This window comes from Salvelinus alpinus, chromosome 5, assembly GCF_045679555.1.
Source record: "Salvelinus alpinus chromosome 5, SLU_Salpinus.1, whole genome shotgun sequence".
Classification (NCBI taxonomy): domain Eukaryota; kingdom Metazoa; phylum Chordata; class Actinopteri; order Salmoniformes; family Salmonidae; genus Salvelinus; species Salvelinus alpinus.
The window spans coordinates 19,131,556-19,158,177 of record NC_092090.1 but is presented as its reverse complement, the minus strand read 5'-3'; the positions used below and the strand labels follow the sequence as shown (position 1 = coordinate 19,158,177).

Below are 26,622 nucleotides of genomic sequence, written 5' to 3'. Positions count from 1 at the left end.
TGCCCTATGGCCAGTCCGTCTGACATCTGAATTGCCCTATGGCCAGTCCATCTGACATCTGAATTGCCCTGTGGCCAGTCCGTCTGACATCTGAATTGCCCTGTGGCCAGTCCGTCTGACATCTGAATTGCCCTGTGGCCAGTCCGTCTGACATCTGAATTGCCCTGTGGCCAGTCCGTCTGACATCTGAATTGCCCTGTGGCCAGTCCGTCTGCATCAACATGAACAGCAACGGGTAACGGCAGCTATCAGAGTCATAGAAGTGACTCAAATCTATTCCTGTCTCTGGTTAATTGCTCATATATACGTTGACAATGTGCCTTTGTCTCTGAATGTATAGGCGGCGACTGTATGTTCCAAATGGACGTCTCTCCAGCCATCTGGAGGGCTGCATTCAATGTTAATTGGAAGTTGATGAATACCAAGCTGTAGGGGGAGAACAGCACAGTGCACGTCTGGATTCAGGAATGCTTCTTCACAGACAAATCGATGTGTGTATGTGTGTGTGTATGTGTGTGTGTGGTTTGTTTTGCCAAGTAAATCTGCTCTCAGCTCCTGATCACCCAGGCTCCTTGTCAATCAGGCTTATCTATCTGTGTGGTAGGTCTACTTAGAGGATGTCCCTCAGCTGAGGTTAGTAGCTAGCTGTATCATCTAGGCAGTTGGGGATGATGGCCATGTTTATGGAATCATTCCAGAGACCGGAGAATGTTGTGCCTGCCTGCCTGCCTGCCTGCCTGCCTGCCTGCCTGCCTGCCTGCCTGCCTGCCTGCCTAACTACATGACTTACCTAATGAGAGTGACAAGCGAGATGAAAGCTTCAACACCGCCATCACACTTCTCACAATGTTGTTTTGGCACCCTAACCTGACATCCTTATTAACATTCAGGAGTTATACGAGTCTTGCAGAGGCTCTGGTGACAGGAAAAGGAGAGGAGGGAGGTGGGAGGGAGGGAGGGGAGAGGGAAAGAGAGTGATATTTCTGAATGGGAGGGGAGAGGGAGGATCAGGGGACTGCTTGGTTGAAAGAGACGGCGAGGCAGTGGAGAGGGAGGCAGGAGAGGGAAGAACGGGGAGGAGATGGAGGTGAGATTGAGAGAGAAGAACAGAGGGAGGAAAAAGAGAGTGGGGGTGGAGCAGAGGATGGAGGCAAGGAGCAAAGAGGAGAGGGGAGGGAGGGAGCAAAGAGGAGAGGAGAGGGAGGGAGCAAAGAGGAGAGGGAGGGAGCAAAGGGAGGGAGGGAGCAAAGAGGAGAGGGGAGGGAGGGAGCAAAGAGGAGAGGGAGGGAGGGAGCAAAGAGGAGAGGGAGGGAGCAAAGAGGAGAGGGAGGGAGGGAGCAAAGAGGAGAGGGAGGGAGCAAAGAGGAGAGGGAGGGAGCAAAGAGGAGAGGGAGGGAGCAAAGAGGAGAGGGAGGGAGCAAAGCGGAGAGGGGAGGGAGGGAGGGAGCAAAGAGGAGAGGGGAGGGAGGGAGCAAAGAGGAGAGGGGAGGGAGGGAGCAAAGAGGAGAGGAGAGGGAGGGAGCAAAGCAGAGAGGGGAGGGAGAGAGCAAAGAGGAGAGGGAGGGAGGGAGCAAAGAGGGGAGGGAGGGAGCAAAGAGGAGAGGAGAGGGAGGGAGCAAAGAGGAGAGGGAGGGAGCAAAGAGGAGAGGGAGGGAGCAAAGAGGGGAGGGAGGGAGCAAAGCGGAGAGGGAGGGAGGGAGGGAGCAAAGAGGAGAGGGGAGGGAGGGAGCAAAGAGGAGAGGAGAGGGAGGGAGCAAAGCGGAGAGGGGAGGGAGAGAGCAAAGAGGAGAGGGGAGGAGAGGGAGGGAGGGAGCAAAGAGGAGGGAGAGAGCAAAGAGGAGAGGTGAGGGAGCAAAGAGGAGAGGAGAGGGAGGGAGCAAAGAGGAGAGGAGAGGGGAGGGGAGGGAGCAAAGAGGAGAGGGGAGGGAGGGAGAAAAGAGGAGAGGGGAGGGAGAGAGCAAAGCGGGGAGGGGAGGGAGGGAGCAAAGCGGAGAGGGGAGGGAGAGAGCAAAGAGGAGAGGGGAGGGAGGGAGGGAGCAAAGAGGAGAGGGGAGGGAGAGAGCAAAGAGGAGAGGAGAGGGGAGGGAGAGAGCAAAGAGGAGAGGGGAGGGAGGGAGGGAGCAAAGAGGAGAGGGGAGGGAGGGAGCAACGAGGAGAGGGGAGGGAGAGAGCAAAGAGGAGAGGGGAGGGAGGGAGCAAAGAGGGGAGGGGAGGGAGCAAAGAGGAGAGGGGAGGGAGGGAGCAAAGAGTAGAGGAGAGGGAGGGAGCAAAGCGGAGAGGGGAGGGAGAGAGCAAAGAGGAGAGGGGAGGAGAGGGAGGGAGGGAGCAAAGAGGAGGGAGAGAGCAAAGAGGAGAGGTGAGGGAGCAAAGAGGAGAGGAGAGGGAGGGAGCAAAGAGGAGAGGAGAGGGGAGGGAGCAAAGAGGAGAGGGGAGGGAGGGAGAAAAGAGGAGAGGGGAGGGAGAGAGCAAAGCGGGGAGGGGAGGGAGGGAGCAAAGCGGAGAGGGGAGGGAGAGAGCAAAGAGGAGAGGGGAGGGAGGGAGGGAGCAAGGAGGGGGGGGGAGGGAGAGAGCAAAGAGGAGAGGAGAGGGGAGGGAGAGAGCAAAGAGGAGAGGGGAGGGAGGGAGGGAGCAAAGAGGAGAGGGGAGGGAGGGAGCAACGAGGAGAGGGGAGGGAGAGAGCAAAGAGGAGAGGGGAGGGAGGGAGCAAAGAGGGGAGGGGAGTGAGCAAAGAGGAGAGGGGAGGGAGAGAGCAAAGAGGAGAGGGGAGGGGAGGGAGGAGCAAAGAGGAGAGGGGAGGGCGGGAACAAAGAGGAGAGGGGCGGAGGGAACAAAGAGGAGAGGGGGGAGAGAACAAAGGTGAGTTTGGGTAGAGAGGATTGGGAGAGTCAGGGAGGAGGGAGGGAGAGGAGCTATAAGAACAGGGGACTGCTGATAAGACAGAGGGGGGATGGCTGGGCTTCAAAGGCCACTGATCAGATGGACTAACCTTTACTGTGGGTCTGCATCTGACCTCTCTCTCAGGACACTCTCTCTATTCACACGGACACAACAGTACTGCAAAAAACAAAACCTCTTCTAACATTAAATATTAACACACCAACGTATCCTCTGGAATGTTAGATACAGTATCTATACAATATGAATGTGTAATGATATGCAATATTGGGAATGAAGAAGACTATGACTGAAGCTTTGAACAAATGAATGGGCCTGTAAGAAACTGATCATTTTTACCAAATGAAGGTTTCGAATGCAACTTGAACTTTTTCAATTGGGGTGGAACTATTTTCATATAATCAGGTAACGTGAGATTTGGGAAGTGGAACTATCATGGAAAATAAATGTATTCACATTGCTATGGATAAATGTATTGTATTCACAACGCTGTGGATAAATGTATTGTATTCACATCGCTGTGGATAAATGTATTGTATTCACATCGCTGTGGATAAATGTATTGTATTCATATTGCTGTGGATAAATGTATTGTATTCATATTGCTGTGGATAAATGTATTGTATTCACAACGCTGTGGATAAATGTATTGTATTCATATTGCTGTGGATAAATGTATTGTATTCACATCGCTGTGGATAAATGTATTGTATTCATATTGCTGTGGATAAATGTATTGTATTCATATTGCTGTGGATAAATGTATTGTATTCACAACGCTGTGGATAAATGTATTGTATTCACATCGCTGTGGATAAATGTATTGTATTCACATCGCTGTGGATAAATGTATTGTATTCATATTGCTGTGGATAAATGTACTGTATTCACAACGCTGTGGATAAATGTATTGTATTCACATCGCTGTGGATAAATGTATTGTATTCATATTGCTGTGGATAAATGTACTGTATTCATATTGCTGTGGATAAATGTACTGTATTCATATTGCTGTGGATACATGTATTGTATTCATATTGCTGTGGATAAATGTACTGTATTCATATTGCTGTGGATAAATGTACTGTATTCATATTGCTGTGGATAAATGTACTGTATTCATATTGCTGTGGATAAATGTACTCTATTCATATTGCTGTGGATAAATGTATTGTATTCACATCGCTGTGGATAAATGTATTGTATTCATATTGCTGTGGATAAATGTACCTTATTCATATTGCTGTGGATAAATGTACTGTATTCATATTGCTGTGGATAAATGTACTGTATTCATATTGCTGTGGATAAATGTACTGTATTCATATTGCTGTGGATAAATGTACTGTATTCACATTGCTGTGGATAAATGTACTGTATTCACATTGCTGTGGATAAATGTATGATTGTATGACTTTGTCAACAATAACATGTCTGAAAGGAACTGCTCATTTAGACTATATTACAATCAATACCCAGAATTACACTCAAAATGTGAGCAGGACAATAATGTGGTGCTGATGTGTTGCCCATCACCCATAGGCAGCCCTGCAATGGTCTACCCCAACACTATAAGTCTGGTAAATATATAATAACTCCATTATACCTACAGTAATTGAACATTGTCTTATTACTGTGTGGAAGCTACTGGAGTACATTGCACAGCAGTAACTGCCGTGTGGAGAATTCAAGAGGAAGTCAAAGTTGTGAGCCTGGCTTGGTTGCATGGCACCAGTGTACAGGTACACTAGATTCCTCAAATGAGTCTGAGCTGATTCAGAGTGTCATAAACAACTGGTTACCCTCCACCTGGGCAATATGCCAACAGAGGTAAGAAGAGAAGAGAGAGAGTGAAAGATGTATATTTTTGAGATGGTTTATCTGTGGCATTTGGAAATGGCTACGATTGACAGTGAGTCATGGTAATGATGTAATAAGGAGCTGAAGGGAGCCATGCCTTCTCTCCCTGGGTTCTATAGAACCAGGAGTAAAAGTTTATAGCTAGTCAAAAACAAAGTTCGCATAAAAAGCATTTTATTTTCAAAGCGTTTTTCATCACAAAGATTCAAAAGGTGGTTTATATAAAGCTTTCGCTTACACTTAACAATTTCAAGAATCTTAACTCTTACACCTAAAACCTAACATTTTATAGTTCCAGAAAGCTAGAGAACTAGGAGAACATAACAAGTAAATAAGTCAAACATGTCATCATAAATTCATCATCAAATAGCACACATAATATATTTCATAATACATTTAATTTTACATTTCATCATAAAGTTGATTGTAGATTTGCATAAACTACATTTCTGATTTCAAACATTGCCATTTGTGAATTATATTCAGTAGGGTAAATCTAGAACAAAGTCTGAACAAAGTTTTTACTATATTTCTTTGCCATGTTTGGATGAAATAACACCGTTTCATTTAGAAACATTACATTTAGTGTGTCATTATCATTTTCTATCCACCCCAGACAGGATGGGGTTCTCCTCAGCAAGGCAGTCCCTGGTCTCCAGAGCCACCCGGAGTTTCTGCCAGAAGACTCCGGTGTGCTCCCCAGCTCTGGGCCAGCTCAGGTAGGTGTGTCTCTTCACCAGCTTTCTCATCCGGTGGAAGGGGGAGAGCTGCTGGTCTGGGACCTCCTCCAGAAACACCAGGATCAGAACGTCCTTCTGCTCGTCAAACAGACGGAAGCTGGCCACTTGGATCTCCCGGGAGCACCACTCACTCTCCAGGTAGCGACGGCTGATCACGCAGATGGTCTTGCGGCTCCCGTAGATGGCGTCTGTGATGTTGTCTACGATGGGTTTGCCTGGCTGGAAGTCACGGTGATGCAGACACAGCTTCCAGCCTTGGTTTCCCTCCAGCTCTGGCAGAAGTTCCCTCAGGACCCAGGGCTCATCGTGGCCATTGTAGGAGACGAAGGCATCATACTGATGAATCACACGGACGTTCCTCCGCTTTGTGTCATAGAGATAAGCCTGAAAGAGATAGTAGGCGTAGACCACCTGCCATCTCAGGAGATGGTAGATAAAGGACCCCAGCAAGGTTAAGAGGACCAGAGAAGTGGAGGAGATGAAGTAGAAGAATCCTATATCTACTGAACAGTAGTGGGTGTCAAAGTCCAACAGTTTGGTACCTCCTAAATTGACCGGATAGTTGCAGGTAAAGTCATATGCATCAACAACCTGCGTTTGGTTTTCTGTTGTCACCCACTGGACAAACCAAGCATTGCTGCAGTCACAGGTGAAAGTCTTGTCTTGCAGGTCCAAGTAAACTAAAGCAGGTAAAGAACGTATCATTGTCTCACTGACTACTGTAAAGTCATTCTTTCTCACCTGTAAGTAACTGAGTTGAGTGAGGTTGGCTCCTATGAGAAAATCTAAAGACTGAAGTTGGGCTTTAGACAGGTATAGCCTGTTGAGTCGTGGGATCGGGTGAAACAACTCCTTGCTCAGGGCTGTGAACTCATTCAGGCTGATGTCAAGGGACCACAACTGTGGTGTGTTGTTGAATGTGTCTGGGTGAAAGGACTTAATGTTAAGACTCCTTGCGCTGAACGCCAATAAATTTGTCAGACCATGAAGAAAGTTGGATGGTATATTCAACATTCCAAAAGGATGCTGAGCGGAGACGATCAGGATCTTGAGTGACGGCAGAAGGGAAAAGGGTGGGGATTTAAGTTCACCATAATGTAGATATTTAATACGATTCCAACTCAAATCAAGTCTTTCTAAGGCTGTCAGTCCTCTGAACATAGTGGCCCTAATGCTTATTTGACTCATTCTATTCGATGCCAAACTAAGCATTTTAAGATTGACCAAACCCTGAAAGGCCCCATCTTCCACAGTGTCAATTCGGTTGTCAAATAAAATCAAAGTTTTGAGGGATTGTAAGCTTTCAAAGTCTCCTTTATGGATAGTTCTTAGCATATTGCCTCCCAATTGCAAGTTTTCTAGTTTTTGCAAACAATTCTTAAAAACATAACGTAAAGATGGGATACTGTTTCTTCCCAGATCTAGGAGTTTTAAGTCCTGCAAATCTTGAAAATCAATTCCTTTAATGTCAGTGATTTGATTGTGGAAAAGACGGAGGTATGTTAGTCCTGTCAGATTGGCAAAATCGAATGAGCCTAGTTTATTGATGGTATTGTATCTGAGATCCAAGATTGTCAGCGATTGGATATTATGAGTGACATTTGGCACAGAAGAAAGCCTATTGTTACTTAGATCTAGAGTAGTCAGTTGCTTCATTGAGCTGAATGACTGATGAGACAGATGAGTAAGAGCATTATGGGATATATCCAATTTAGTCAAGTATGTGCAGGACTTAAGCAGTTCCTCAGAGACAACCCTCATGTTGTTATACCGCAGACGGAGTGTTGTCAGTGTAGTAATATGGCAGGCAATGTTGGCGAGAGCCGTGATCCTATCTTCCCCTAAATGAGACAGTATGAGAGATGATAATGATGAGTTGAGGCTCTGCAGTACCACACTCATTTCCTTCAAAGACATGTGGACACCGCTCAAATTGAGACTTTTCATATTACTCAGAAAAGATCTGTCTGGTACGTCCCATGTCATGCTTCCATTTTGACCAGAGTCAGAGAGGTTTAAATAGTGGAGTTTAGGAAGAACATCAGCTGTGATCCTGAAGATTCTCATTGGATTCTGGGATAAATCCAGCACTCTCAGTCCTATGGACTTATTTGATATGTCCTGTGACTGGAAAAAGGTAAATCCGTTGCTTGCAATGTACAACTCCTGCAGGTGTGTGAATAGCAAGACTGTCTGAACCTTCTTTAGAACATAAAGTTGGTTGCCGGTTAAGTTTAGTACATTTAAGCTAAAGAGATTCTGAAAGGTAGAGGATGAAATGGTTTTGATGTGGTTGTGGTCTAGTCGAAGAACGGAGAGGTTGCCTAGGCCCTGAAACAGGTGGTCTGAGAGGGTGTTGAGTCTGTTATTGGCTAGATTCAGCTCCTGAAGAACGACCAGGTCTGAAAAAGCCCCATCGTCCACATGAGAGATCCGGTTGCAGGACATGTTTAAAGATTTGAGGGCTGAGAGATCTTTGAAATCAAATGTTTTGATCATCACAATGTTGTTGATGGAAAGGTCTAAAGATCTTACTTTTCTTGGAATGTCTTCCGGTATGGCTTGGAGGTTCTTCTTTCCACAGATTACTTTCATGTTGGTATCATTGAGAGATTCACGGACTGTGCATTTTTTCAATGAATAGCCCCTTACTGGATTTACAAGGATCCAGCAACATAGAAGAGTGCACAAAAAAATACTTGGTTGTGAATATGTAGTCCCATTGCGTATTTCCGGCATGGTTATCTTACTTTTCATCAATAGGCTCTTGATGCCAGGTCCCCCTCGCAAAATGGTGTTTCTAAACTCAATGGTCTTTTCCTTTTTAAATAAAGGTTTTTAAATAAAGGATAAATAAAAAAATGTCAGTTCATTTCTGGAGGAAGACGTGGCAAATACCACTTAATTAACACAAAGTTTGGTCCAATTTCTTCTCAAGCTTCTTATGTTCCACCAATGGACCGTCTTCTGAGTATATACTTCTTAGACAATAATCAGAAGACAACAGACTCACTGTGTGTCTCTCCCTCCAGTATATATTGCCATGAAATACAGAAGCATTCCATCACCTCAAGACGACTCAGTTTTACTTCCAGTCTCCAAAGACCCCTCCCCGCCGTTTCACTTCCCTTTGATCCCTGTGTATTTGTATCTAAGTTTATACAGTTGGTTGGACTAGTTTGGAGTGTATGTGTAGTTCCTAAATACATTTCAAATGTGTTATGTAGAAAACTTGCCTTGTTACCCCAACTCCTTGCTCCAGTCAAACGCTATGTCACGCCCACGTAATGAGTCGGGATGGAAATCCATTCAGTCTGATTGGTCGCAGAAACCGATGGGTTGGGCCAGAGACAGAATATGCATTGCTAAAGCAGCATTTACAAAATTTGTCATTGTTTTTTAAACTCTGATTGGTTAGAGATGATCCAATTACTGATTACTTTGTTTTGTACAAAACCCACTCATTTTGATATCACCACAAATGCCTTCAGTGATGGCAGCCTCAGACTATGTAACAAATGATAGAGCAGCGGAAGAATTCAGTTTGAGTGTCAGGCAAGTAGAAAACTCTTCAAATTCACACTCTACAGCCCTGGGACACAGGCTCACAAACTCTGACCTTCTAACTCTGACCTAACCTTCAACCCAAGTACTCCATTCTGCCACCTCTCGTCTCTTGGCCCTCCCACCCGTACGGGAAGGTGGCTCCTGCTCAGCCCAGTCCAAGCTCTCCTCGGTCCTGGCACCCCAATGGTGGAACCAGCCTCCCCCTGAAGCTAGGACAGCAGAGTCCCTGCCCATCTTCTGAAAACACCTGAAACCCAACATCTTCAAAGAGTATCTTAAATAATCCCTGAACCTGCATGACATGAGCCGCCCTCGCACTCTCTCCCAACTTGGATAGAAAGTTGTCGATTAATGCCAAAAAAGTCAATCCACCCTCAAAACACTAGCTTACTAGAGATTGTTTCATTATGCAGTGTACAATCTATAGCTATAATGTATACCGTATTTAGCTGCTATTTATACACTTTTTATAAAAATAACATCAAATAACCTCGCAATGAGGAATAAAAGATGACATGGAATAGCCTAGCAATGAGGAATAAAAGATGACATGGAATAGCCTAGCAATGAGGAATAAAAGATGACATGGAACAGCCTAGCAATGAGGAATAAAAGATGACATGGAATAGCCTCGCAATGAGGAATAAAAGATGACATGGAATAGCCTAGCAATGAGGAATAAAAGATGACATGGAACAGCCTAGCAATGAGGAATAAAAGATGACATGGAATAGCCTCGCAATGAGGAATAAAAGATGACATGGAATAGCCTCGCAATGAGGAATAAAAGTAGTCGTCTTAAGGATAAATTCATCCACTATTTATTGTTGAACTCAGCCGGTAACAGCTTACATAAATGGGCTGCAAGGTCAATTACATTAAATCAAATGAATTCCAACTTGAGAGACTCCCCTGGTCTCCTGAAGCCCTCACCACGGCCTGTAGGTCCAGGTTGGGGGCCCGACTGTTTTCTATACTGGGTTTTGTCAACCCAGACAGGCTTTCCTGAGACATTGAGCATTATATGTCCATTGTACTGCACACAATTTAAACTTAGTCTTCAATGATGCATAACAAGATACATACCAGAGATAAGGGACTGTTGATATTTGTAACCACACATCTCAAACGCCGGTTCACCAGTATAAACAAAATTGCAAACCATTTGTTGTTGTTGTTGAGCTGTCCAGTATCCAGACGACCCAGAGCTTCCTATACAGTTCATCTCTTTCCATAACGTGTTGAGGCCGGCAATTAAGGAGAATGAGAGGCTGAATGAAAGATGTTGCAGAACTGCTGTATTTGAAGCATCACTTCCTTCTTCCCAGTTTCCCTGATGTTGCTACGGCGATCAAGCGGTTTTTACCATCCCTGTAACTGTCGCTTCTGCGGAGAGATCGTTTTCTAAACTAAAACTTTCAGTCAGTTAATGTTAAATGTATTATTTTTCAAGCCCTGAGGCACTTTTTCAGTCATATTCCTGATGTCCAAGAAACAAACACTTAACTTCCTAGTACATATGGAAATTAAATGTAAGGTGTGCGTACTGGCGGCAGAGAAGTCAGGCGCAGGAGAGCAAAAACTGTGTTTACAACGGAGCAGTTTAATAATAAAAACCACCAGAATCAGAACAAACAATCAATGCATTACACAACATGTAATGATGGAATTGGAACCAGGTGTGTGCGAAGACAAGACAAAACAAATGGAAAATGAAAAGTGGATCGATGATGGCTAGAAGACCGGCGACGCCGACTGCCGCCCAAACAAGGAGAGGAACCAACTTCGGCGGAAGTCGTGACAATAAAAATGTTTATGAATGTCTTTTTGGAGGGTTACTGTCAAAAGTATTTATAAAATTATTAGATATCGGTGACAGGCGCATGGGCCCCCAGAGCTGTGTCCGGTACTAAAGTGATGCTAGCTTAGCTACCTAGCATGCTAGCTCATTGCAAGCATATATAGCTACTGTCTAAGCTATTGAATATTTTGTAGATTTTTCATCTACTGTATATACACTACATATAACAATTAACATAGCACGTTGCTATCACCTTATTACCGCTGTGTAAAATATGTTATTTAAGTCCTTTCATAGAAACCCCTTGTACTAGTCCCCTCTTGCTACGTTGGTTTGTGTGCAATAAAGTGTGTTCTGTACATCTGTCTCCTACTGGTCATTACCAAGCCTTCTAATAGAGATGCCGGGATGATTATACCTATATTTAACCCGCACCTCTTTCGGAGACCACCACCAGTTGGTGGCACTCTTTTTCATATGAGAAACAGGTCATCAAATCACTTCATGTTTATGTTATTGCAAACGAAATGTGTTAATCTTGTGTGAAACTTCTGGTAGGGTTTAATTAAGACGAATTCTGATTCTTTGAGGATGAAAAAGAGTTGGTATTGACAGTCACCTAGGTATTATTAGAATGTAATGACAGCATAATGACAGTATATTGTAGCCAAATTCATTTTGATCTATTCCATAAGGGTTCCAGAGTCATCAGACAGATGAGTACAGACAGCCGTTTTGCTTCCTGAAGTAAGACAATGGTGTACGTGTTAAGTCCCAACACATGGAAACTGACTGTGAGGAATTTGCTCATTCAGACTCTACTTTGGGAAGTGAACTATTTCTTCATGTGATCCTGGGGTTGGAATGTGGTCAGACAGAGGAACTAACTAACAAGGTTAGGGAGGGATTTGTATCATGAATAGACTTTTAACCTTTCACATCCCTCCAAAACATTTATTGAAGTAGCTGCAGCTTAGAATTCTTATTTCAAAGGCACAAAATGTTCAACATTCAACCACCCATTTCCACTTTAGAGGAAGTGATTTGAAACTACTTTTATGTCTTTGTTATACAATGCTGCCAACTCCCAAGAATCCTGACAGGGAAAAAGACTACCTTCACTTCAAAATTACAGAATGTTAATATACAATTCAAACCTCCGCGGTGCACCTGTCAGTGCTCATGTAGCAAAGAATATGATGAAATGGAGTGACTCAGGAGTGTTGGGTACATGAATAAAGTTGGAGTTCAGGGAAGGTGGAAGCAATACGGTGAGAAACGTATCCAGTCTTTTGACCTATCAAAAGACACATACACATGTTTTGGAAAGGTGTGGGGGGGCTCCCACACTGCGCGCCCAGGGAGCTAATTGTTGTGGGGGGTTGAGTGCCTTGCTCAAGGGCACAATGGCAGGCAACGGCATCTAGGATTAGATACCAGCAACCCTCCGGTTGCCAGCTCACTTCCTGCCAGACTTTTCCCACCGGACACGTGATACGAACTGGCAATCCTCCGGCTGCTGGCTCGCCTCTCTAACCACTAGGCTACCTGCTGCCCCAACTAAGAAAATTATGAGAGAGAAAGAGAGAGAGAGAGAGAGAGAGAGAGAGAGAGAGAGAGAGAGAGAGAGAGACAGAGAGACAGAGAGAGAGAGAGAGAGAGAGAGAGAGAGAGAGAGAGAGACAGAGAGAGAGAGAGAGAGAGACAGAGAGACAAAGACAGACAGAAAGACAGAGAGACAGACAGAGAGAGAGAGAGAGACAGAGAGACAGACACAGAGAGAGAGAGAGAGAGAGAGAGAGAGAGAGAGAGAGAGAGAGAGAGAGAGAGAGAGAGAGAGAGAGAGAGAGAGAGAGAGAGAGAGAGAGAGAGAGAGACAGACAGAAAGACAGAGAGACAGACAGAAAGACAGAGAGACAGACACAGAGAGAGAGAGAGACAGAGACACAGAGAGAGAGAGACAGAGAGAGAGACAGAGAGAGAGAGAGAGAGAGAGAGAGAGAGAGAGAGAGAGAGAGAGAGAGAGAGAGAGAGAGAGAGAGAGAGAGAGAGAGAGAGAGAGAGAGAGAGAGAGACAGACAGACAGAGAGAGAGAGAGAGAGAGAGAGAGAGAGAGAGAGAGAGAGAGAGAGAGAGAGAGACAGAGACAGAGAGACAAAGACAGACAGAGAGACAGAGAGAGAGAGAGAGAGAGAGAGAGAGAGAGAGAGAGAGAGAGAGAGAGAGAGACAAAGACAGACAGAAAGACAGAGAGACAGACACAGAGAGACAGACACAGAGAGAGAGAGAGAGAGAGAGAGAGAGAGAGAGAGAGAGAGAGAGAGAGAGAGAGAGAGAGAGAGAGAGACAGAGAGACAAAGACAGACAGAAAGACAGAGAGACAGACACAGAGAGAGAGAGAGGCAACTCATCTAGATGGAGAGGGCATGCATGCTAGTCAGTTATCCATTCAGTGATCAAGAAGATGCATACGTAGCACAGGGCTTGTAGAATGGCAGCTCGAGGTCGAGACCCATTTCAATTAACATCCGCTCCATTTGGCTTCGCAGGGAAAGGTCACTGAGAATGAGTGTTACACCTGCAAACTGAGAGTGACATTTCAACATGCTGTTTAAAAGCCCTTAACACCGGGGAAGGGAAGGGAGGGGTTAGAAGAGGGTGCCCATTGGCACAGATCTAGGTTCCGCGTGACCTTCACCTAAACTAAACCATGAAGGGGGAATGTAAATCTGACCTTAAATCATCAGTCTATGGACCAGTTCATTTCTTCTCCCATGGGAAGGGGGTGGGAGGGTTTGAAGAAACTCTCAGGAAAGGAATCTATTGTAATTCACTGCCCGAGAATTAGTCCCCATTATATAAAAACCAACAATAATCCCCAAACAGTCATTTACAAACGGATAATTGTTCACAAAACAGACCCTATTACCTCTGTCTGTATAACAGCAGTAGACCTACGATATGGCACTCTGATCCATGTAAACCTCACAACAGACTACCTTACAGACTTCCTTGTTAGCGTGTTACCTCCTGCTCTACTGTATATTTGGATGCCAGCTGTTTTTCTGCTAAGCCTGAAATGGCTCTGGTCCCTTCCCCTTGACGAGTGATGAATGATGAGAGTGCTAACCTGAGAGTTCATAAACGCCCCCAAGGAGAATGATTCAGCCCACAATCCCTTGCCTCTTGTGTTCCTAAATTGACAGTATTAATCTCTCCTCTCATTGGAGAGATTGGTAGAATGCGTCTCATTTCTTTCTGTGAGACGGAAGGGGGATCTGGGTTTGGGATAATTTAGCTCCACTGACGTCTGTGACCCAACTATAGCATCAAATCCTGCCGTCGAGCCAATTGCCTGTCTCCTTCGTGTCTGTGTGTGTGTGCGTGTGTGTGTGTGTGTGTGTTTGCGTGTGTGTGTGTTTGCGGGTGCATGCATTCGTGCGTGCGTGCGTGAAATGTGTGTGTGTGCGTGCGTGGGAGATTTGAGGAAGGGAAGCGAGGGAAATTATATCCTTTTCATAGCAACTGTTTAATTAACACTGTTGAATCTCTAGACATTTGTGACAGTACTTCTATGACATCCCGTCTCTGTCTACATGTACATAGGAGATAATGACTTTACATACCGTAAAACTTCATTAATAGCCATTTATTTGCTTCAATCACTGAACACAACTGGCACTTATTAGAGACAGGCATCTATTTCCTTAATGCACACAGCTTTTGCTCAATAAAATTTTAAAAAGACAATGATGTTGCTCTCCTTTATCTTCTTTTGCATAATCTTTACAGTACTCACTGAAGTTTACTCATAAGCAATTCACTTAAACCTGGCATTTATTAGAAACAGGTGTTTATGTACTGAAATATATAGTAGACTGCATTTGAATTACTGTTACAGTGCTATTCGGATTGTTAATTGGATTCGTTCAGACATTTCTTGATTTCTTGTTGTTTTTATTTATTTATTTATTATCATTTGTGTACTTGTATAACATTTTACTACATTGTTAGGAGCTAGAAACATAAGCATTTCTCTGCACCCACTATAATTAATTAATAAGGCCCGAGGAGGTGTGGTATATGGCCAATATACCACAGCTAAGGGCTGTGTACGATGCGTTAAGTACGACGCATCGCAGAGTGCCTGGATACAGCCCTTAGCCGTGGTATACTGGCCATATATCACAAACCCCCAAGGTGCCTTATTGCTATTATAAACTGGTTACCAAAGTAATTAGAGCAGTAAAAATAAATGTTTTGACATATCCGTGGATTACGGTCTGATATACCATGGCTGTCAGCCAATCAGCATTCAAGGCTCGAACCAACCAGTTTATAACATCTGCTAAACTGTGCACGCAACCAATTAACTTTGATTTGATTTGAAATATGTGCTGATGCCAGGCTATTAAAAGGGACAAGTGGCTATTTGAGACTTAATTTAAGTTTTACAGTTTATGTTTGTATGGCTTGGTTGTCATAGTCCTCGGGTTTTCAAAAATGCAATGTCCTCAAAATGCCACGTGATTAGACAGTGTGAGACATGGTAAAGCTAATGTTTCTATGTGTATGACGCCATTCCATTTGTGCCACTCCAGCCATTATTATGAGCCATCCTCCCCTCAGCAGCCTCCACTGGTGTAGTTAAGGGTAGTTATTATGAGCCTCCCTCCCCTCAGCAGCCTCCACTGGTGTAGTTAAGGGTAGTTACTATGAGCCGTCCTCCCCTCAGCAGCCTCCACTGGTGTAGTTAAGGGTAGTTACTATGAGTCGTCCTCCCCTCAGCAGCCTCCACTGGTGTAGTTAAGGGTAGTTATTATGAGCCATCCTCCCCTCAGCAGCCTCCACTGGTGTAGTTAAGGGTAGTTATTATTAGCCTTCCTCCCCTCAGCAGCCTCCACTGGTGTAGTTAAGGGTAGTTACTATGAGCCGTCCTCCCCTCAGCAGCCTCCACTGGTGTAGTTAAGGGTAGTTATTATGAGCCTTCCTCCCCTCAGCAGCCTCCACTGGTGTAGTTAAGGGTAGTTACTATGAGCCGTCCTCCCCTCAGCAGCCTCCACTGGTGTAGTTAAGGGTAGTTACTATGAGCCGTCCTCCCCTCAGCAGCCTCCACTGGTGTAGTTAAGGGTAGTTATTATGAGCCTTCCTCCCCTCAGCAGCCTCCACTGGTGTAGTTAAGGGTAGTTACTATGAGCCGTCCTCCCCTCAGCAGCCTCCACTGGTGTAGTTAAGGGTAGTTACTATGAGCCTTCCTCCCCTCAGCAGCCTCCACTGGTGTAGTTAAGGGTAGTTACTATGAGCCGTCCTCCCCTCAGCAGCCTCCACTGGTGTAGTTAAGGGTAGTTACTATGAGCCATCCTCCCCTCAGCAGCCTCCACTGGTGTAGTTAAGGGTAGTTATTATTAGCCTTCCTCCCCTCAGCAGCCTCCACTGGTGTAGTTAAGGGTAGTTATTATGAGCCATCCTCCCCTCAGCAGCCTCCACTGGTGTAGTTAAGGGTAGTTATTATGAGCCATCCTCCCCTCAGCAGCCTCCACTGGCACTCATTTACTGTAAGTGGCTCTGGATAAGAGCGTCTGCTAAATGACTAATTAAAAATTTATTAAAAATGAAAAGCTGAAATGTCTTGAGTCAAAAAGTATTCAACACCTTTGTTATGACAAGCCTAAATAAGTTCAGGAATAAACATTTGCTTAACAAATCACATAATAAGTTGCATGGACTGCATGGACTGATTTGTGAATGACGACCCCATTTTCCAATGCCTCACAAAGAAGGGCGCTGATTGGTAGATTGGTAAAAATAATAAAGCAGACACTGAATATCCTTTGCGCATGGTAAAGCTGTTAATTTGGCTTTGGATGGTGTATCAATACGAAGATACAGACATCCTTCCAAACTGAGTTGCCAGAGAGAAATAAAACCACTCAGGGATTTCACCATGAGGCTAACCGTGATTTTACAGTTACAGAGTTTAATGGCTGTGATAAGAGAAAACTGAGGATGGATCAACAACATTGTAGTTACTCCAAAATACTAACCAAAATGACAGAGTGAAATGAAGGAAGCCTGTACAGAATAAAAACATATTCCAAAACATGCATCCTGTTTTCAAAGTAATACTGCAAAAAATGTGTCAAAATAATGTACTTTTTGTCCTGAATACGAAATGTTATATTTGGGGCAAATCCAACATAACACATCACTGGGTACCACTTTCCATATTTTCAAGCATGGTGGTGGCTGCATCATGTTATGGGTGTCCTTGTCATCAGCAAGGACTGTGGAGTTTTTCAGGATAAAAATACACGAAATGTAGCTAAGCACAGGCAAAATCCTAGAGGAAAACCTGGTTCAATCTGCTTTCCAACAGACACAGAGACAAATTCACCTTCCAGCAGGACAATAACCCTAAAACACAAGGCCAAATCTACACTACCAAGACAAGACCAAATCTACACTACCAAGACAACATTGGATGTTCCCGAGAGGCCTACTTACAATTTTGACTTAAATCTGCATGAAAATCTATGGCAAAACTTGAAAATGTCTGTCTAGCAATGATTACTTCCGGCGCCGAAAAGAGATGGCCGCCTCGCTTCGCGTTCCTTGGAAAATATGCAGTATTTTGTTTTTCTATGTGTTATTTCTTACATCGGTACCCCAGGGAATCTTAGGTTTCATTACATACAGTCGGGAGGAACTACTGAATATACGATTAACGTCAACTCATCATCGTTCCTACCAGGAATATGACTTTCCCGAAACGGATCCAGTGTTTTGCCTTCCACCCAATACAATGGATCTGATCCCAGCCGGCGACCCTGTGCGACGCCGAAAAAGGGGCAAACGGGGCGGTCTCGTGGTCAGGCTTCGGAGACGGGCACATCGCGCTCCACTCCCTAGCATACTACTCGCCAATGTCCAGTCTCTTGACAATAAGGTTGATGAAATCCGAGCACGGGTAGCATTCCAGAGAGACATCAGGGATTGCAACGTGCTCTGCTTCACGGAAACATGGCTAACTCAAGGGACGCTAACGGAGTCGGTGCAGCCAGCTGGTTTCTTCATGCATCGCGCCGACAGAAACAAACATCTTTCCGGTAAGAAGAGGGGCGGGGGGGTATGCCTTATGATTAACGAGAAGTGGTGTGATCATCATAACAACACACAGGAACTCAAGTCATTCTGTTCACCTGATCTAGAACTCCTCACAATCAAATGTCGACCGCATTATCTACCAAGGGAATTCTCTTCAATCATAATCACAGCCGTATATATTCCCCCCCAAGCAGACACATCGATGGCCCTGAACGAACTTTATCTGACTCTTTGTAAACTGGAAACCACACACCCTGAGGCTGCATTCATCGTAGCTGGGGATTTTAACAAGGCTAATCTAAAAACAAAACTCCCTAAATTCTATCAGCATATCGATTGTGCCACCAGGGCTGGAAAAACCCTAGATCATTGTTATACTAATTTCCGCGACGCATATAAGGCCCTCCCCCGCCCCCCTTTCGGAAAAGCTGACCACGACTCCATTTTGTTGATTCCAGCCTACAAACAGAAACTCAAACAACAAGCTCCCGCGCTCAGGTCTGTTCAACGCTGGTCCGACCAATCTGAATCCACGCTTCAAGACTGCTTCGATCACGCGGATTGGAATATGTTCCGCATCGCGTCCAACAACAATATTGACGAATATGCTGATTCGGTGAGCGAGTTCATTAGGAAGTGCATTGACGATGTCGTACCCACAGCAACGATTAAAACATTCCCAAACCAGAAACCGTGGATTGACGGCAGCATTCGCGTGAAACTGAAAGCGCGAACCACTGCTTTTAACCAGGGCAAGGTGACCGGAAGCATGACCGAATACAAACAGTGTAGCTATTCTCTCCGCAAGGAAATCAAACAGGCTAAGTCCCAGTACAGAGACAAAATCGAGTCGCAATTCAACAGCTCAGACACAAGAGGTATGTGGCAGGGTCTACAGTCAATCACGGATTACAAAAAGAAAACCAGCCCCGTCGCGGACCAGGATGTCTTGCTCCCAGACAGGCTAAACAACTTTTTTGCCCGCTTTGAGGACAATACAGTGCCACTGACACGGCCCCCTACCAAAACCTGCGGGCTCTCCTTCACTGCAGCCGAGGTGAGTAAAACATTTAAACGTGTTAACCCTCGCAAGGCTGCAGGCCCAGACGGCATTCCCAGCCGCGTCCTCAGAGCATGCGCAAACCAGCTGGCTGGTGTGTTTACGGACATATTCAATCAATCCTTATCCCAGTCTGCTGTTCCCACATGCTTCAAGAGGGCCACCATTGTTCCCGTTCCCAAGAAAGCTAAGGTAACTGAGCTAAACGACTACCGCCCCGTAGCACTCACTTCCGTCATCATGAAGTGCTTTGAGAGACTAGTCAAGGACCATATCACCTCCACCCTACCGGACACCCTAGACCCACTCCAATTTGCTTACCGACCCAATAGGTCCACAGACGACGCAATCGCAACCACACTGCACACTGCCCTAACCCATCTGGACAAGAGGAATACCCATGTGAGAATGCTGTTCATCGATTACAGCTCAGCATTTAACACCATAGTACCCTCCAAACTCGTCATCAAGCTCGAGACCCTGGGTCTCGACCCCGCCCTGTGCAACTGGGTCCTGGACTTCCTGACGGGCCGCCCCCAGGTGGTGAGGGTAGGTAACAACATCTCCACCCCGCTGATCCTCAACACTGGGGCCCCACAAGGGTACGTTCTGAGCCCTCTCCTGTACTCCCTGTTCACCCACGACTGCGTGGCCATGCACGCCTCCAACTCAATCATCAAGTTTGCGGATGACACTACAGTGGTAGGCTTGATTACCAACAACGACGAGACGGCCTACAGGGAGGAGGTGAGGGCCCTCGGAGTGTGGTGTCAGGAAAATAACCTCACACTCAACGTCAACAAAACAAAGGAGATGATTGTGGACTTCAGGAAACAGCAGAGGGAGCACCCCCCTATCCACATCGACGGGTCAGTAGTGGAGAAGGTGGAAAGTTTTAAGTTCCTCGGTGTACACATCACGGACAAACTGAATTGGTCCACCCACACAGACAGCGTTGTGAAGAAGGCGCAGCAGCGCCTCTTCAACCTCAGGAGGCTGAAGAAATTCGGCTTGTCACCAAAAGCACTCACAAACTTCTACAGATGCACAATCGAGAGCATCCTGTCGGGCTGTATCACCGCCTGGTACGGCAACTGCTCCGCCCACAACCGTAAGGCTCTCCAGAGGGTAGTGAGGTCTGCAGAACGCATCACCGGGGGCAAACTACCTGCCCTCCAGGACACCTACACCACCCGATGTCACAGGAAGGCCATAAAGATCATCAAGGACAACAACCACCCAAGCCACTGCCTGTTCACCCCGCTATCATCCAGAAGGCGAGGTCAGTACAGGTGCATCAAAGCAGGGACCGAGAGACTGAAAAACAGCTTCTATCTCAAGGCCATCAGACTGTTAAACAGCCACCACTAACATTTAGCGGCCGCTGCCAACATACTGACTCAACTCCAGCCACTTTAAAAATGGGAATTGATGGAAATTATGTAAAAATGTACCACTAGCCACTTTAAACAATGCCACTTAATATAATGTTTACATACCCTACATTACCCATCTCATATGTATATACTGTACTCTATATCATCTACTGCATCTTGCCATCTTTATGTAATACATGTACCACTAGCCACTTTAAACTATGCCACTTTATGTTTACATGCCCTACAGTACTCATCTCATATGTATATACCGTACTCTATACCATCTACTGCATCTGCCATGCCGTTCTGTACCACCACTCATTCATATATCTTTATGTACATATTCTTTATCCCTTTACACTTGTGTGTGTGTGTAAGGTAGTAGTTGTGGAATTGTTAGGTTAGATTACTTGTTGGTTATTACTGCATTGTCGGAACTAGAAGCACAAGCATTTCGCTACACTCGCATTAACATCTGCTAACCATGTGTATGTGACTAATAAAATTTGATTTGATTTGATTTGATCAACAACCAACTTGACAGCGCTTGAAGAATTTAAAGAATAATGGGCAAATATTGCACAATCCAGGTGTGCAAAGCTCTTAGAGACTTACCCCAAAAGACTCACTGACTTACTTTAATTGCTGCCAAAGGTGTTTATAACTTGTATTGACTCGGGGGGTGAACACCTATCTAATCAAGATATATTAGTTTACAACAACAACAACAAAAATTATTGTAGATTTCTTTTTACAATTAAATCAATTTTATCCCCATTTTGTAACATAACAAAATGTGGAAAAATTCAAGGGGTGTGAATACTTTTCTTTGTCTGTTCTTGAACAACGTACAGTGCGGTCCAGCACTTACAAAGGACTTAAATAAATGTATTCCATTGTTCTTACCTCGTTGATTACTCTTGTCATGTTTCTGTAATGATAATAATACTACATAGGATTTTAATAGCGCTTTTCTCCCAGAGACGCTTTCTTGTGGTAGAAAATATGCTCTCATATTACATCAAAACAGCCCAAAAAACACAGAGTATCTAATGTTGGTGTAATGTGAAAAGTGTTAGAAATGTAAACCATTTTTCTTACCTCTTTGGCTTTCCTGTGTCTGTCCTTGGTGTCCCTTTCTCGGTCTCTGTCTCTGTCCTTGTCTTTGCCCTCATCCCCATGGTGCGAGGAATACGACACCGTCCTCCAGTCCCGTGGTGAGTTGGTGATGCTCGCCACCTTTGACTCCGTGGCGCTGTTCTCCTCATTGAGTGAGCGTGACGACCTCCGCGTGAACATACTTTTCTTAATTGCCTTGACTCTCAGACTCTCACTGTCTGAGCAGCCCCACTCCACTGATCCGTTGTCCACCTTGATGTTGTGGCCTGTCGTGTGGCACTGAAAGACATGGGGTGAGAGGTTGGGGTCGGGGTGAAGGTGATCTGTGGTGGAAGTGGTGGCTAAAGCGTTTTCGCCTGGTCTCCCGTTGGTTTCGGGTTCCTGGATCTTCTCGTCGAGTTTGGTGAGCTTGGAGAGCACCTGCGAGATCTCCCCTCGGACTCCGGACAGAGACTCCAGCTTCTTCTCGATCTCACCTATCCTCATAACAAGCTTGCACACGCTCGATTTGAGCTCGTCGTCCGTGTCCTCTAGGGAGTGAAAGAGGCAGTCCAGCTTGGACTTGGCCAGTTTGACCGTGTTGCATTCGGGTGAGCTGTCGCCGTCAGACTTCATGGTCACCTGAGAGAGAGATCCGATGCTGTTGTAGCACGACGATTGGATGATGCCCAGCGAGTCGCACACGCTCATGTCGTCAAGGAAGCGGAAGATGTCACTGATGTCATCGCTGATGATCTCAGAGTCCTCTTCCGATTGTTTGCACGAGTGCCTCTCTCTCTCGACGTATTTTGCGTGAGCGGCGGCATAGTCTTTTAGCTTCCTCTGTTCGGCCTGCTCCGTTTGTGTCCCTACGCTGGACGAGCTGTCTATGTTACCTCCTTGAAAAGACGTACTGTTGATGCCTTTCTCTTTAAATATTTTCCCTACCTCTCTTTTGTCGACACCCACCCCGGGACCGCACGCCATTGAAGACATTTCCTTTGTTTTCAACCCGTTGGTTTTCTTTGCGAACCCTGAAGGGGAGGCCACCACTTTCTCTTTGGCACACTGGAAGTGCTGCTCATTCTCTTTATTGACTACATTGTGGCGATGGTTGTCTTTCAGCGGTTTCCCGTTCAGAAATGACCTCTCGAAATCCGGTGGCCCTTCTTCAGCATTCAGACTCAGGCTTTTCACGGGCCAAATTGGCTGCTTCCCCGGCCTAGCCGTACTCCTCCGTGTGTTCACGCACTCTGTCACTGTCGTTGGGCCGAAATACGTAGACGCTTGAAGGTCGTCCAGACTCTCGTGCTTCGCTCGCCGTTTGTCCTGAATGGGCGAGTTCATAGTAGGCTCAAAGTAGGGGTTACTGTAGGGCAGCTCGAAGCTGTGGTTGAAGAATGTGGCAGGTTTGTGGAGCTCTCTTCGGTGGTAGCCTCCAGTTGCCCTGACGTTTGGTTTGGACTCTGAGGTGATGACCTATAACGACAATGAGGTAACACTTCATTAAGTTTCTCTTAAACCTGTGTAGTGACAATGTAACAGTATTGTAATATTGTGTTGTTTGGATCTAAGTTACGCTGATAAGAGTATCTGATAACTGACTAAAACCTAAATGTAATAGTTTCATAGAAATTTAGTAATTGCTTTGTAATTGTTTTGAGCATTTTTTGTCATTACACAAGTTACTTTTTTTTTTGTTACAGACTCGTTCACTTTTACAACAATAACAACATGTTAATACACTGTTGTGTTAACACATCAGTCAAAACACCCTGCATTATCAAATCAAACAAAGAAAGAGTCAAACTAAGCATAAAGGTGCTGGATGTAACATTAGCCTCAGACCAAGCCTTTCTAGAAAGAAATACGTTTTATAAATTGGTTATTCTCACTGAGAGCTATGTCCATTGAGACATTTCCATTCTAAGTGACATAGGCTATACAGATGTAGGATCTTCATTTGATCACTCTTTGTTGATGAGACTTTTCCTGCGCCAGAGGAAATGCAGATGACCTTCATGATTGACATAAATTCATTAAAAACCTGCACTAACGGTCATATTAACAGTATTCCACTTTTCATGTACCCTCATTTTGACCAGTTTATAGCCTAACCACCAATCAAGCAACATTATGGACTAAACATTAAAATCCTGTTGTTGCAGGATTATTTTGCTGCAACAATGCAGGTCAAATTAAGACCCTACATCTGTAGAACTATGGACCAGCTTCAGGAAGTGGGGGGGTACTGTTTTATCACTTTTGTTTTGTCCTTTAGGTTTCTTGTGCTTTTCTTTGACATTTAGATGGTAAGATTAGCAAACAACGGCACAAATACTTACAGCTAGCACCGTTTAGTAGGAACGAAACAACTCAGAACATGGCACAATAAAGAAAGTAGCTGACCACATATAGCAGTGAAAATTAGACCGAGAACAGTGATAATTGATAACAGATAGTTAACAGTGGAGGAGGCTGCAATGGAAATCTGTCTGACTTTATCTTCAATGTTTGTTTTTTCATGTATTGTTGTTTCAGTGTAGTAATGGGACAACATTAACACTCAAACTTGTTGGGGGTACTTCCAAACAAATATGTCAGGATAATTATTGTTGCATAATGAATGGTATATAATTATTTATTTTTTAATTTAAACGCTTAATAAAAATAAATAAATAAATCATATATAATTAAAGCCCAGAGACACAGACCTGTGGGGAGAACGCTAGCAGGTTGTGAAAATCCTCCTTGAAGATGTTTCTCTTCTGGACACAGGAGTGGACAGAGAAGGGCTCCGTGTGGTTGATGTGTTGCAGGGACTCCTGGTCTGTGGTGGACTCACTGTCAATGTCTATGGGAAAGTAGGTGCTCTGCATCTCGCAGGGCGGCAAGGGAGGACTGCAGCTCGAGTACTGGGGCAGGTGTTGCAGCTTATCTAGCGACGCTGCTCGACATTTTAGATCCTTGTTGACGCCCAATAGGAAGTTAGGGTCCGAGGTGGGGATAAACTGAGGGTTACAGTTGGATTTCGAGCTTGCGGAGTGGGGATGGGGGTGTGGGCGGGGGTGGGAGGAGTTGTTTTGGGACATGGGGCGATGGTGGGGGTGGTGACCCGCCCTGGAGGGTTGATCCATGAGGTCATAACCGCCGCCCCTCTCATAGTCCTGGTACTTATAAACATCAGTGTCGGACCTGCATGACTCAAACGACTGGTTCTTGTGGAACTTGGGCCTCGGTGGTGCCATCGGGAGCTTATCTTTGGCGATCCCCCCGTTCATTTGGATTAGGTTAAACATAGTGACGATATCCGCTGCCACCATGAGTTTCTTAGACTGCTGGTCCTCAACAGTGCATCTCATCTTGTCTTTGAAGAGAGTGGCAGGGAAGGCTGGGTCCAGGCAGGCTGTGTAGAACAGAAGGCTCCGTAGCTTGGCCAAGTGGACCAGGTCAAAGCGGGCACACAGGGACTTACAGAGATCCTGGTAGGACACACTACTGTGTTTAGTGTCTAGTTCCTCCAGGATCCGGACTAGGAACAGGGAGTACTCTGGTAGGGGATCCATGGCATGTGGTGTGGGATGGAGCTAGATGTTGATATCCTCGTTAGTCTCCTATTCTTTAACAGTATACTGTACAGGGGATGCCATGGAAATGGAACGTCTCAAATACAAGGGAGACCTGTCCCCCTTATGAGAGAGATAGGAGGATGACCCTGAAGGAGAGAGAGAGAGAGAGAGAGAGAGAGAGAGAGAGAGAGAGAGAGAGAGAGAGAGAGAGAGAGAGAGAGAGAGAGAGAAAACACAGCAGAGAGAGAGAGCGAGATATTGACTATTGGACAATCACATACCACAATCAAAACATAGCCAAACATTGCATAATCATGAATATAAGGTGTTACATCCCATGTTATTATCCCCAAGCAATAGTTATCCCTGTGCATGTGACTAATAAACTAATGATCAGTCTATTTGTGTTATTGTGAATAAGATAGAAATGAAATGTGGTAATAGTTTGGAGAAGGCTTCACTCTTTAGATAGGATCAGTAAAGATTGGTTTTCAATTCCAAATTATATACTATCATGCAGCTATTAAATGTATATACTTTTCAAGAATATTGATTAGGCTACGTTTTTGTCATTGTATACCCACTAGATTCAGTTCAAGAACTCCAAACAGTGTCGTTCCTCAAACAGAAATGGATATCCACACCGTCATAATTCAATCACATTTGCATAACCTCAGATTCACCGCTGAGTACTTCGAAACAGAGAGAATAAAATCCAGATTCTAGTTCTTCACTGGCGCGCGCGCGCTCATACAGTACATAACCAACAAAGGGACCAATAGACTCACCTAACGCACGATTCCATTTGCTCTCATCCGAGTGAGCATTCAAAAGGTATAGATTCCTCAAAGTCACCAAAACAAGGTGGCAGCAATGCGAAGTTGACGCACAACATTCATTCTTCAATTGAACCATACACCATAATATACATTCCAGTCGGACACCGTAGTAAATAACCATCCAAAAGATCCGATTCGATCCCCAGTCACTCCCGTGCGGATAAATCCTTCATTTATCATATTTTGTATTGTATTCCAATAGGTGGACTATGTCTTCACTCCGGGACCGGATTTGCGTTAGCTGTAGGAACCGAGCTGTCGGCACCGAGCTGTCGGCGTTCTCACGCGCGCGCGTGTGGCGCTAAAAAGGCACCCAGTCGGCTTTGTTTCCACCTAGAATGACGTAATTACACCTTAGCACCAACTGCAAGTCAAGCACAGCGACGGAGACTATATATTCATATTGATTATTGTCCTGTACATTATTCAGCACATTGCGTGTTATAGGCTACTGTACAACATAGTTCATTCCTAAGGTGTTAGAGTTATGTGTATACATTCCATTTAAAAAACCGTTCAATCGTTTTTCTCTCTGTTAAATGCAAGGGGAAACATTTTAATGTATATAAATCATACAACACACAGTAGTGTATATGGTTAACTGGGCACTGGTGTGATGTTATATTCGCGCACCTGCAGCAGTGGGGTGTATTCATGGATGCCAAGGGAAGCCAGGATTTCCCAAATATTTAACCAATAAAAATGATAAA

The 26,622-nt window shown here is 45.0% G+C and overlaps 1 protein-coding gene and 1 pseudogene across 1 annotated transcript in view; both read right to left on the bottom strand.

The window, feature by feature from the left end:
• minar1 (membrane integral NOTCH2 associated receptor 1) overlaps window positions 1-26,239 on the bottom strand; it is a 49,439-nt gene extending 23,200 nt beyond the window's left edge. The window contains exons 1-3 of the mRNA XM_071400847.1: window positions 25,862-26,239; window positions 24,219-25,219; window positions 21,508-22,983 (exon numbers count right to left, since the gene is read on the bottom strand). Of these exons, the coding sequence (XP_071256948.1) occupies window positions 21,508-22,983; window positions 24,219-25,070 (2,328 nt within the window). The 5' untranslated portion in view covers window positions 25,071-25,219; window positions 25,862-26,239. The remainder of the gene's footprint in view (window positions 1-21,507; window positions 22,984-24,218; window positions 25,220-25,861) is intronic.
• LOC139575655 (toll-like receptor 13) lies at window positions 4,857-6,020 on the bottom strand (annotated as a pseudogene).
• Window positions 26,240-26,622: the final 383 nt, after the last annotated feature.